Genomic DNA, 13,999 nt, shown 5'->3' on the forward strand with positions numbered 1-13,999 from the left:
AACGGCTGACATCGCATCGCAGATGTCAGCCGTTTATACCAGGGTGCCAGCAATGTGCTGGCACCCTGGTATACCCACTAGAAACCAACGATTATACAAGGGGAGGCGGGCGGGGGATCGCGATCCCGCCTGCCGCACCGCCCGCAACCCTCCCCCTGCACCTCCCGCCACCATAAAATCATTCGGGGGTGCAGGGGGGGGTTAATAAAACATTATTTTAGGCATATAAAGTTTCTGATCCCCGCGGTCAGGGACCGCGGGGACCAGAAACTGCAAAAATCGCAGCAAACCGCAGGTCTGAATTGACCTGCGGTTTGCCGCGATCGCCGACATGGGGGGGTCACGGGACCCCCCCGCGCATTTAGCCTTGGTGCCTGCTCCATGATTTGAGCAGGCACCGGGTTCCGATCACTGCCGGCCGGGCGGCAGTGATCGGAACAACACATGACGTACCGGTACGTCATGTGTCCTTAAGTACCAGGACATCATGACGTACCGGTACGTCATGTGTCCTTAAGAGGTTAAGGACTCAGACCTATTTCACCTTAAGGACTTGGCCATTTTTTGCAAATCTGACCAGTGTCACTTTAAGTGCTGATAACTTTAAAACGCTTTAACTTACCCAGGCCGTTCTGAGATTTTTTTTTGTCACATATTGTACTTCATGACACTGCTAAAATGCATAAAAAAAATACCAAATTTACAAAAATGTGGAAAAATTTGCAACTTTCAAAGTTTCAGTTTCTCTACTTCTGTAATACCTCAAATTGTGATAACTTTACATTCCCCATATGTCTACTTCATGTTTGTATCATTTTGGGAATGCCATTTTATTTTTTTGGGGACGTTAGAAGGCTTAGAAGTTTAGAAGCAAATTTTGAAATTTTTCTGAAATTTTCCAAATCCCACTTTTTATGGACCAGTCCAGGTCTGAACTCACTTTGTGAGGCTTATGTAATAGAAACCAAGTGGCAGCACTCCTGGGTGGGTCTAGGGTCTCACAGCTAAGTTCTGTGGACCCCAATCACCAGAAACAATAAATCAGATAAAGTTTTTTTGCGGACAAGAATAGGACATGTTCTATTTTTTTCAGGATCGGAATTGCGTAGAAATGTATGGGTCTGCAATTCCGTTCCGCAAAATGCGGAATGGAATTGCAGATGTGTGAATGGACCATAATCGTGCCTCTACCTCACTGACCCTAACCTACCTGGAGGGTGATGGGTGCCGACAGGGGGATCGCAGGAGCAGCAGCAGGAAGAGGAGGGGAGAGAGGAATGCCGGGAGTTTGAATCTCCCGCCTCTCTCCCAGCACCAAGGACAGCACCGCCTCCCCCAAATGCTCGGACTGTGATTGGTGTGTAATCGCACCACCAATCACCGTCCTTTTCCGGTTCATCGGGTCACCGGAGACCCGAATGGACCGGAAACGCCGCAAACCGCAGGTCTGAATTGATTTCAGCGGACATCCTGTTCCGATTAAAACTACATTGCGGCGCGGCGGGGGTTAAAGTTAGGACGTACCGGTACGTCATGGGTCCTTAAGGACTCGGCAAACATGCCGTACTGGTACGTCCTAAGTCCTTAAGGGGTTAAAGAGGACCTGTCACCTCTCCGGACATGCCTGTTTTAATAGCTTCATGCGTTCCCCATGTAATAACAATTCTGGAGCATCTGTTCTTATGGCTCTATGTTGTGTCATTCCTTTATTATTTCTACTAGAGGTTATGAATGAATTGCTAGCAGTCTGCAGTAAGGGTACAGAGGGGAGGTAACAAGTGCTGCCATTTTTAGACTGTGCAGTGATTACCCCCCCAACTTGTTACCACCCCTCTGTACCCTTACTGCAGACTGCTGGCAATTATTCATAACTTCTAGTAGAAATAATAGAGCTATGGCGCAACATAGAGCCATAAGAATAGATGCTCCAGAATTGTTACATTGGGAACGCATAAAGCTATTAAAACAGGCATCTCAGGAGTGGTGACAGGTCTTCTTTAAGTGGATATGCCGCAGACGATTGTCAGGAGGAAGGCATTCCCTCTCGGCAATCGTCAGATAGCTAGCAGAGGACACTGCTGCTATTACATGCAGCGATCTTCTCCGTGGCATCGCTCGTCCCCATGCAGGGCAGTGGTGTGCCGGTGGCAGATCACTGTTACACAGAGCGGTCTGCCGCCAGCACCGTTGTGATTTTTAAGCATGCAGAAAGATCTGGACTGCCCGATCCGAGCGCTTGCTTGATTATCAGGCATTTGGAGGCAGTATTAGACTGCCGGATGTTAATGGAAACACTCATTAGAGACTATCTGCCAGAAAATCTGGCAGTCTAATACACCCTTAACCCAGTGAGCCCTAGAGATAACTGCTAGTAGACTATATCATGCCGATTGTGTAGGCATGTGGTTCATAAAACACTTTGGTCATTCCCTACAGACCCTGTTTCATGCTTTTCTTTTATGGAGATAGTACTCAGAAATGACCCCATACATATGTGGGGCAGGGGAAGATGAAATATAGATCTTTATTTTTGTCTTATGTGAGAAAAGGTAATAGAAATTGTGGATCATACGTTCACTCTGATGTACCCAGAAGCCGTATTTTTCTTACTGCCTTTTCCACCTGATTAGGTAAATAAAGTAGGCCCAGCCTAAGCCCGCCCCAGGCGGCTTTATTATCTAAGCCCTCCACATTCCACTTTTACCTAAAGGACTTGTACACATTAGACTCCACGTATCGGGAGCTCCTGAATTTCAACTACCAAATCTTTCCTCCTGAGAGATAATCCACAATAGGAGGCGCGGGATGGCAGATTTCTCCTCTCTTTGAAAAGACATAAATTACCAAGCGTGTATGTGGGAGGCACTTAAAGGGATTTTATGGGGCTTCTGAATATCAGATCAGTGGGGGTATGACGCATAGTACCAACACCAAAACGCCACTAGTGGGAGCCTTAACCACCTGAGCTAACACACCGTATGGATGTTAAATTAAAGTGCCAGACATAGTGACTGAGATGCCGCCACATAGTGCTCAGGGCTGTCTGCTTCCCGCTCTGTACAATCTGCTGGTTCCAATGGCCTTGGCTCCTGCTAGCTGCTGATCGTATTGGTCATCTTGGAAACCCCCTATAAGTATAGACATTGCGATCTACCTGCTGTAGGCAAATGGTGTTCTCTAATATAGAAAAAACATTTGTTACCTACTTTCTCTCCAGGTAGTCTGTCCCCCTCTCTTTTTATTGTGGTTACTGTGGATGTTTGCTGAAACTAATTATGTTGTCTCTTCTAACCACTAGTCTATGTCCTTTGTCCTTAGATGGCTGGCATGCCACTGCCCAATATGGGAGTTCCTCCGCCTCCCCCAAGCATGGGTATTGGATTTCCACTTGGCCTTAATTCTCGCTTGCCACCTGACCTAGAAAACAGCAAGCCGTCACAAACCCAGCCGAATGATGGCCTTCCTAAGGTGAAAAGCTATTTTGCTATATCGCAATTATTGCCATAAGTTGAGTCTGATTGAGTCCCATGTAGTGATTTACACACAATTGTTTTTCCTTAATACAAAATCTCACTTGGTGAATACGGTACTGTCTTTCAGGCAACTCTACTTGATCCGGAAACCACTCGATCCCTCCTCCTTCCTAGAGGTAATGTCAGATATACAATGCGTTCGGAAAGTCTTCAGACACTTTCACTTTCTTCACATTTTGTTGCGGCCTTTTGATAAATAAGATTTCTCCCATCAATCTGCACTCAAACTAAAATTTCACATGGACATAAGCATTCAGACCCTTTGCTATGACACTTGAAATTTAGCTCTGAGGGTCTCACATTTCTCTTCATCTTGGGGATGTTTCTAAAACTTGAGTGGAGTCCTGTGGTAAATTCTGATGATAGGACATGATTTGGAAAGATACAGCCCTGTCTATATAATTTCTCACAGCTGACAATGTATATCGGAGCAAAAACTGAAACATGAGGAGGAAAGAGCTATCTGTAGAGCTCAGAGACAGGGTTGTGTGGGGGCACAGATCTGGAGAAGGGGACAAATGTTTTATTGGACTGAAAGTTCCCAAGCGCATAGTGGCCTCTATAATTCTTAAATGGAAGAAATTGGGAACAAGAAGGACTCTTCCTAGAGCTGGCCGCCCCACCAAACTAAGTAATCGGGGGAGAAGGGCCTTGGTCAGAGAGGTGAACAAAAACCCAATGGTCACTCTGCCTGAGCGCCAAAGATCCTGTGTGTAGATGGGAGAAACTTCCAGAAGGTCAACACTGTAGCACTCCACCAATCTGGGCTTTATGGCAGAGAGGCCAGAAAGAAGCTCTCCTCAGTAAAAGACACATGAAAGACTGCCTAGACTTTGCAAGAAATATAAAAAATGCACCTAAAGGACTCTCTGGCTGTAGTAAAGAAGATTATATGGTCTGATGAAACCAAGATTGAACTTTTTGGCCTCAATTCTAAGTGTCATGACTGGAGAAAACCAGAAACTGCTTATCAGTTGCCCAATACCATCCCTACAGTGAAGCATGGTGGTGGCAGCATCATGCTGTGGGGGTGTTTTTAGGGGGCTGGGGCAGGGAGACTGGTTAGGGTTGAGGGAAAGCTGAATGGCACAAAGTACAAGGATATTCTTGATGAAAACCTGATCCAGAGTGCTCTGGGCCAAAGGTTTACATTCCAACAAGATAATGACCCTAAGCGCACTTCCAGGACCACACAGGAGTGGTTTACAGACAGATATGAATATCCTTGAGTGGCCCAGCCAGAACCCAATCAAACATATCTGGAGGGACCTGAAAATTGCTGCCCACAGATGGTTCCCATCCAGCCTAATAGAGCTTGACTGGATCTGGATGGCAGAAAATCCCCAGTTAGGTGTGCAGACCTTGTGGCATCATACCCAAGAAGGTTGGAGAATGTAATTGCTGCCAAAGGTTCATTAACTAAGTCCTTAGTAAAGGCTCGTAATACTTATATAAATGCAATATTTTAGTTCTTCCTTTTCAATAAAATAGTAAACATTTTGAACATTCTGTTCTCACTATGGGGTATTGAGTGCAGAATGGTGGGGGAAATAAGAATTTTCTTTTATGTAAGCACAAGCCTCAACATAAGAAAATGTGAAAACATTGAAAAGGTCTGCAGACTTTCATAAAGCACTGCACATGCCACAAATTTAGCATATTGGACAATGTAGTATGAATGTATTATATATTTATCTACAGGTAATCTTCCCATTGCTACTACTATCCCACCGCTAATGCCCTCCATTACTCGTCCACGTGTTCTCAACCAGTCTGGAGATGACTCCAAAGAGGTAAGAGTTTCTTCTGGACTTAAGATTTCTCATTCTTTTGACTTGGTTTTTGTCTTTGGTTACATAACTAATTCCGTGTTTGTATACTTTTAATTTCTCTTTAGATGGAAGATTCCTCCTCTGGCCCAAAGATTCCACAAGTCCTTGAGAAAATTCTTCAGCTTAAAGAAATTAGACAAGAAGAGATGATAATGCCAGTGGCCACAGGTAATCCTCTTATCCAGAAAAGAGGATGGTGTTGCCTCCAGACCAGATGCAGTAACATCATTGACAGTGGGTGAACACAGCAATTTAGCTCTACAGTGTCCATGATGAGAATAGCATCAGTTCCAGGAATAACTATAAATTCCACTGAATAAAAACAGCCCTTACACCTTGTCCACGCCAGTCATCAAAGCAGTTTCTCGTTAATGTCATTGGGGGAGACAGCACCATGGGTATATGCCCAGCTACCACTAGGAGGTGTCACTAGATAACAAAAAGGTTGGCTCCGCCAAAGTGGGCTATACCCTCTCCACAGCCACTAGGCTAATCCGTTTTAGTCTAGTGTCCGTAGGAGGCAGACATGACCTGCTCTGTTTTTCACAGGTCTTTCTGCTTTTCATTTTATTCTTTTTTTTTTTTTCCTTTCTTCTACAGGTCTTGGCCTGCTGCAGGATGGGGCTCCATCGTGGATTACCACTTTAGTTGCACCCCCTGCAGGCGTGTACTTGAAGTACCTACGCCAGTCCCCCATTACTGCATCTGCAGTGGCATGCCGGCAATCCCACGCAAGTGTTGAGTTTGCCGAAAGGGCTGACCCTGCGGCGCCTGAAGACGCCGGATGGTAAGTATTCTCCCCTGTGTCCCTGCCCCAAGAGGTGCCCCAGGTTAAACCCCCCCCCCCTTTCTTGCCAAGCGATGGGGTTCATTATATTTGTGGGGCCTGGTTAGGTACCTCCTTTCCACTTTTTCTTCCCTCCCTTGGGTATCCTTCACCTCCCTGGCCACCCATGCCTCTCCCGGCGTTTCCCTCTACTTTAGTTCCCGGCTTCTGCCAGGACTAGGCCGCATCTTCCCCGGCCTGTCCTCGGGCCCCGGGTGCTCCTTTTGCCCCGTTTTTACCCTCACTGAGCGTCACTCCCTGTTTGTGCGCAGTACCTTGCTCCCAGGCCCTTCATGTCTCCCTGACCACCCCTTCTGTGTCGGTCCCTCCTGAATGGGCTTCTTCCCTATCCCAAGCCATAGGGAACCTTGTCTGATTCTCCCAATCCATGGTGGAGTCACTAGACCGCTTGCCTGCCCAAATTGCGGCCGCCTCTGCCCCTCCCAGGGACGACTCCGCGGACGGGGCACGCTCACATTCAGACACCAGGTCCTGCAAACGACCTCGGATTGTCACAACTAAGTCCCGCTCCTCCTCGGCATCCTCAGGTCACCCCCAGGACAGGTCTGAGGCTGGTGACGTATTCTTCCCTGACTCATCTTACGCCTCCTCGGGGGACACCTCTGCACCGATTCTGACTCGGAACAGAGCATCAGGTGGTCTTCCACCATACAGAATCTTTCTAGGTCAAGTACCTGGTATCTGGGAGTTTAATGCTACGGTTTGCAATTTGGATCGTATTGGTCACTTTGGGGATGGAGCTTTCCGTCATTTTAAGAAATGTTCCTCCTTAGGCTGTCTGAAGTCCTCTCCCTTCTACTTCAATATTTCTCAGACGTGTGTCTCCGCTTGTATTACTAGGGCCTGCTACTGTTTCCCTTTTCCCTGAGACTTCATGTGGCAGGGATATCTCTAGTCTTACAGTTCACAGCGATATTTTTAGTTTTTCGGAGGCTTGATCCTAGCCTCTTTTTTTATGGGAAGCAGGTCTTTATGTTCCCTTCTCCGGGCCATTACCTAGGACCCCCTCCTTCCGCAGGGGTTGGCTGCTTTCTCTAGCAGGTTGAGGTTTCCACCTTCTCATAGGGTGTTTATCTTTGCCCTTGCTGCGGTAGGAGGATCGCTCCCTTCCCATGGTTCCTCTCTACCCTGGCCTTTACAGGAGGTTGACCACAGACAGGCCATGTTTTTGGTCTGCGACAAGTTAGTTTTTTCCTTGCTGGGTCCTCTTTCTGGTTGGGTTCCTTTGCTTCCAGGCCTTATAGAAGCGGGGCGGTCCACAGGGTCTTTTAGCTTGTTTCCAGGAAGTTTTTCTCCTTGGTTAAGGACTGCTCCATCCTCTTTCCAGGCATTTTTCCTCCTGCCAGGTACCCTCATATTCGAATTTTCTTGTTGGGTCTGTCCTGTTATGGATTCTCCTCCTGGAGCATCCTTCCATATGCAGAGCGCTAGGCCGTTACCAACAGACGCTGCTGTGCTACTCTCCTGTTTCTTCAGGAGAGCCCTGGTTCTTCCAGATCCTTCCTCTGGCTCTTTAGTGCGCACTTGTTCAACTCTTGGTTCTTGCTCAGGACATCTACATTGCTCCCTATCCCACCTCGGGAGGAACTGGGTGTACCCCTTGTTCCTTCTTGGGCTCTTTTTCCAGGCATTTGTCCTTGGAATCCTTACAGTCTCCTATATTTGTTTCTTTGGAACCATTTCATGCTATGGCCTCTCCTGGTCCGGTTGGGTCACACCAACTTTTTGCATGAGATTTCCTTCCCACCCTCGGGGACTGCTTTGGGATGTCCCATGGTGCTGTGTACCCCAATGACAATAACGAGAAAATTGGATTTTTGTACTTACCGTAAAATCCCTTTCTCATTCAATTCATTGGGGGACACAGATCCCACCCTTTGTTTTCACTTCTTTTCCTGTTCTCGTTTCCTTTCCCGTTCAGGACATGTTGGTTCTTCGCTTTTGTTTCTCTCTCCTACTGCTATTGGTACAAACTGATTAGCCTAGTGGCTGTGGAGAGGGTATAGCCCACTTAGGCGGAGCCAACCACTTTGTTATCTGGTGTCGCCTCCTAGTGGTAGCTGGGCATATACCCATGGTGCTGTGTCCCCCAATGAATTGAAGGAGAAAGGGATTTTACGGTAAGTACAAAAATCCAATTATTCTCACTGTTCAGTAGCAGACATTAAAGCCTCCAGACGGCACAGGGTTTATTCATTCTCATTATTTTCTTATTTATTCTCACAAACAAATCGATATGGCATGCCTATATAGAACTAAAAGTTTAAAGGGGTATTCCTATCTCAGACAATGGGGGCATATCGCTAGGATATGCCCTCATAGTCGGATGGATGCTGGTCTAGAATATGGAGACACTCAAACATTTTTTTTGTTTCTAAAATGCTATTATTGTGTTTAAAGTGAAATAATAAAAAAAAAGTAGATATATTAGGTATTGCCGCATCCGTAACAACCAGCTCTATAAAAATATCACACGACCTAACCCCTCAAGTGGACACCGTAAATAAAATACTAAATAAAAACTGTGCCAAAAAGGCAATTTTTGGGTCACCTTGCCCCATAAAGTGTAATAATGATTTTTTCATAAATAAAGGTGAAATATATTGACTCAAGTTTGACTGTCATGAAGTACAATGTGTCACGAGAAAACAGTCTCAGAATGGCTTGGATAAGTAAAAAATGTTCCAAAGTTATTACCACATAAAGGGACACATGTCAGATTTGCAAAATATTGCCCTGGCAGGAGGGTGAAAACTGGCCCACAGTAGAAGGGGTTAAATCATGGGGCAACATCTTTAATAAATAAAGGATAATTTAAAGTGTGTCATTAAGAAATAGATATATACCTGTACTTGCGGGTACTCCTCCCGCTGATGCTGCCACCCTGCTTGATTTTTTTTAAATATGCCTCCTGTGCCTGGATTTCTCCCGCTCAGTATGCTAATACTGAGCATCGGAGCAATAAGGAGGAGACTGAGTCTTTCCCTTAATAAAATTGCATTAAAGGTCCTCTTTAAATAATATTTTTCTGTAAAACAGATGTCTAAAGTTTTTTAGGTGGTCATTTTAAATTTTCCATGTCAATATCTATATTTAAACAAGGAACATAAAATCCTGCAGTTTTCGCACTGGCCACTTCTTGGTCTGTACAGATCACTTTACTGTAGTTATCTGTTTATCATTACAGGCAGGATTACAATGAGATATCACCCTATATTTATATATAACACAGTATCCACCATTAACAATAGGTGATATCAAAGCTTATCTACTCCTTCCTGACTTCTGCACAGGTCGCAGATCATGTCTAGAAAACTCCTATAAAAGTCATTAAAGTCTCCTCCGGTCTATTGTGCTATGGCCCATGTGGCTGCTGTAAAGCGTATCTGTAAATGCTGTTAAGAACAGCTCAGGCAAGATGGCCACCCCCATATTCATGTTCAGAAGGTAGAATAAAAAAATTTGCAACCGGAAAATAAAAACAGATATGTGTCGCAGAAAACCTTTTCAGTGACACATTTCCTTTTGAAGGGCTGTTTTCTCTCTGTGGGATTGACGTGTTCCAGGACTTGGGGGAGTGAAGGATTGCTCTACCTCTTCACGTAGTGTACACCAGTAAAATGCAGTTGTTTTTATAATTTTAGGACATTGGAAGAATCTCAAAGCTTTTAGGGTAGGTTCATATCTGCGGCAGAGGTTTTGGCAGGAGCCTTAATCACAGATTCCAGCAAAAAGACAACTAAATACTGCTGCATGCAGTTAAATCTTCTCCTGCAAAATCACTATTTATGCAAAAAAACAGACTGCCCTCATTATAGTGAATCCGTTTCCAGCAGATACTGGATCTGGTGATTTTGGTATTCTGTTCCTATGCTGGTACAGAATACCGGAATCTGACTACAGACTAGCCATAGTTATGTTATCGCTGTGCTCTGGGGAAGTATCTGTGGGCAGATTGATGTATTTATTGTCTGTATTGTGGAAATCAAATCTACCACATTGGTTATTTGTTACTGTATTCAAATGTCCATCACGCAGATGCATAAAAGCATCTAATTTCCTTAGGTTTTTGTTGTAATTAGAAAAGTTTCATTTTATGTTTTTAGAAGAGGAAGATTATGATAATGATCCTCGTCAGATTTACACTGCATCTGAAACGGAAGAGGAGACTACTGGACCAAGGAAGGAGGTAAGAGAATAGCAGTCGAAGAGTTAATACGCTCTGATCATTAAGTGTTCTTGCATGGCAAGACCACTTACTGCTATCTCACATATATATTGTTATTATAGCCAAATTTGCCACCCTAACTCCTCCCACAGTTTTTACACTGCATAGACCGTAATATATCAAAACGTGCGGATTGTTCCCGATTGGTGTGCTATTTGTGGAACGTTTCGCCAAATGGTTCACGAAATATCTGCGTTTTTGTGGCTAAATTGGTCCCATATGAATGAATGGCGGAATGTTCAAAACTAGAGTGTGAGCTGAAAAATCAGGACATGATTTCTAAACTGCCACCACTCACTCATTTTTTAAGCCCACCTACACAAATCTTATATCAAAAATATTCAGCTATCCCTGCTGCCACTAAAAATGTCGGCTAAGCCATAGTCCTGATAGTTTTCACAATATGACCATTTGTTTGCAACTCACGCCGCCCATTGACATTCATTGAAACTCCACTCTAGCCACCTCAAATTTGAAGGGCAGTTTCTAAACTGCGACACTGCCTTCATTTTTAATATTTCAGAGACATCTGAATCAAAATGTAGGTCTGGGTCTTGTGATTTTCACAATATAAAGCTCTTCGCTGTAGGAATATACCTTTTTAAACTACAACTGTTTGAAGATGGCAACCGCCAGTGCAGTGAGCAAGTTGGAGCAGTTTGTTTTTAACCGCTCTTCTCTGCCATTGCTGTAGAGTGAGTTGCCATAGGAACCCAGGTGTGTGAGCAGCCAGCAGAATGACAAAAGCTAGAGTGTGAGCTGAAAAATCAGGACATGATTTCTAAACTGCCACCACTCCCTCATTTTCAAGCCCACCTACACAAATCAGCTGCTAATGGTTTTTATAAATCTATGTTTTAATGTAATTGTGAAGCATTTTGGGCAACAACATTGCAATTAAATGTGCTATATAAATAAAAGTTGAAATGCATTTCTCACTCTATCAAGCTTGCCATGTGCACTTTTTAAATTTGAACAATTGCTTAGTGTAATGTTTACTATCTTTACTCACTCCAAACAGTTACTCTGCCCACTCCACAAAGTTACTCTGCCCAGTCCAACTTTTCCATAGTTACTCCAGCCATTCCAACCACACAACAGTTACTCAAGCCACTCCACCCAGTTATTCCGCCCACTCCAGTTGTAAACTACTGGTGGAGGCAAGAACACTTCACACAATTTCCCGAGAAATTGTAGCTTTTCTAGTTTTATTTGTTGTTTAGCTGTAATTAGTATGTTGAGTTATCAAGTAACTGAATATTGTGACGTGCATAGATTTATATGTGCCAAGCTTATAACTAAATGACATTTGCACAGTGTTTGCTATAAAATAGCTGTATGCAGGTTTTTAATGGTGGGGTAGTTGACAACATATACACCCAAGGGTCCAGCCATCTTCTATACAAAACAGGGTGTTCATATCAAACTGTATGAGCCAGTCACCCAGCCTGTATCTGTGTATGGACAGAAGTGAAGTGCCTTAGGGTGCATGGAGTGTTAGGGATACTGTTGGAATAATTTAGGAGTGTGTGGGGTTTAGATAGAAGAGTCAGATTAAGAAATGTGTTTTTAGGGCATTCTTAAATCTGGAATGTTGGGAATGAATCTCGTTTTCTGGGATGGTGTGTTCCAGAGAACTGGTGCAGCACAAGAGAAATCCTGCAGACTGGAATCGAGGATGTTAGTCTTGGATCATAGGTAGGATGTAGAGAACAGAGGTGAGAGAGATGTAGAGCGGGTCAGAATCTTTTTCTCTACCAGACAAAAGCCTTTACTGCATTTTATAAGGCCCCGTTCACAGGTACGTTTGAATTCCGGTGGCCTGATCAGGTTATTGAAGCTCACCGTATCCATCATTGCTGGATACAGCCGTGTACCGCCGGATCCCCTATAATTGGATCCGACGATCCACCTGCTTTTCTGAAATAAATGCCGGGTTTCGGCAGGGCACCACTGCATGCAGTAGTTTTTGCCTGGCTGAAGCTGGCATTTATGTCGGATCAGGTTACTGGATTACCAACACTACTGTGAGCGTAGCCTAAGGCTACTTTCACACTTGTGTTCAGAGCGGATCCGTCTGGTGTCTGCACAGACGGATACGCTCCTATAATGCAGACGTTGGGATCCGTTCAGAACAGATCCGTCTGCATTATAGTTTAGAAAAAATTCTAAGTGTGAAAGTTGTTCAGACGGATCCGTCCAGACTTTACATTGAAAGTCAATGGGGGACGGATCCGTTTGAAAATTTAGCCATATTGTGTCAACTTCAAACGGATCCGTCCCCATTGACTTACATTGTAAGTCTGGACAGATCCGTTTGCCTCCGCGAGGCCAGGCGGACACCCGAACGCTGCAAGCAGCGTTCGGATGTCCGCCTGCTGAGCGGAGCGGAGGCCAAACGGTGCCAGACTGATGCATTCTGAGCGAATCCGCATCCACTCAGAATGCATTGGGGCTCTACGGATCCGTTCGGGGCCGCTTGTGAGAGCCTTCAAACGGAACTCACAATCGGAGCCCCGAACGCTAGTGTGAAAGTAGCCTAACTTTGTTTTAAGGTTTTTGTTTTTTCAATAAAATATTGGGAGTAGAAAGGAAGTGTATATTCGGTGTATACATTGCAAGATTTGGTTTTGGTTTCTATAGCGCCTAAGAGTAAAGCCCTCTTTATTTGGGCCAATTATCGGGGCAGTTCCCCAGAGCATTCCTGGGAAGACTAGTTTCTAATAATTCCCCTGGGTAAAGTTGCAAGCGATCACCCAATGAATGAGCTAATGCTTGTTCGCAGGATTGAGTGTTAAATTTGCAGCCCAACTCATTTAACAACATGTGCCCCAGAGATGTCATGCACTTTGCACTAGAAATATTCTCTATCTGGTGGGGTAGTTTTTTTTTTTGTTTTTTTTTTAACAATGTGAAATTCCTGTCTTAGTAAATGGACCCCCATTATATTAAAACATATAAAATGCAAATAAAGACCCAAACCTCCCAAAACAACCCAGGGCTCCAGATGGCGACCAAAATGGTCGCCAATGCGACTTAGAATTTACAAATGACGACAAGACTTTTTAGTCTTGTCGCAATTTGCGACTAGACCCGCCGCAGCTGTAAATACAGCGGCGGGGCACAGGAGCTGATAGTTCTCTGCCCCGCCACCGATGTTCTTCTCAGCAGCGCAGTAGAGAAGGAGTCTCTTCCTCCCCCTGTGCTGCTGCCGCCAATAAGAAGAGACACGGGAGCAGGAGGGGAGGGGCTGTGGCCACTGCGCCACCAATGAAGATAACTGACCTGCTAATACAAATTCAGGAGGTGGGTGCCGGAATCAAGTGCGGTACCTGAGGGGTTAACTGCAGCGGATCGCAGCTCCCTGTCATAGAGGTCGGGTGCCGGGTATTTGATTCCGGCACCCGCCTCCTGTATTTTTGTATTAACAGGTCAGTTTTGTTCATTGGTGGCGCAGTGCGCCCCGACCCCCCGAACACCCCAGTATAATAAACATTGGTGGCGCAGTGTGTCCCCCCCCCCCCCCCCCCCCCCACACCCCAGTATAATAAACAGCAGT

The 13,999-nt window shown here is 45.0% G+C and overlaps 1 protein-coding gene across 1 annotated transcript in view; it reads left to right on the forward strand.

Moving 5' to 3' along the window:
• The window catches only part of SF3B2 (splicing factor 3b subunit 2), a 74,441-nt gene that overhangs the window by 17,547 nt on the left and 42,895 nt on the right, over positions 1–13,999 (forward strand). Inside the window, exons 4-8 of the mRNA XM_040409906.1 lie at positions 3,319–3,468; positions 3,601–3,649; positions 5,235–5,326; positions 5,431–5,533; positions 10,319–10,401. Coding sequence (XP_040265840.1) covers positions 3,319–3,468; positions 3,601–3,649; positions 5,235–5,326; positions 5,431–5,533; positions 10,319–10,401 — 477 coding nt within the window. The remainder of the gene's footprint in view (positions 1–3,318; positions 3,469–3,600; positions 3,650–5,234; positions 5,327–5,430; positions 5,534–10,318; positions 10,402–13,999) is intronic.

Source organism: Bufo bufo, chromosome 10 (assembly GCF_905171765.1).
Source record: "Bufo bufo chromosome 10, aBufBuf1.1, whole genome shotgun sequence".
In the NCBI taxonomy this organism is placed as follows: domain Eukaryota; kingdom Metazoa; phylum Chordata; class Amphibia; order Anura; family Bufonidae; genus Bufo; species Bufo bufo.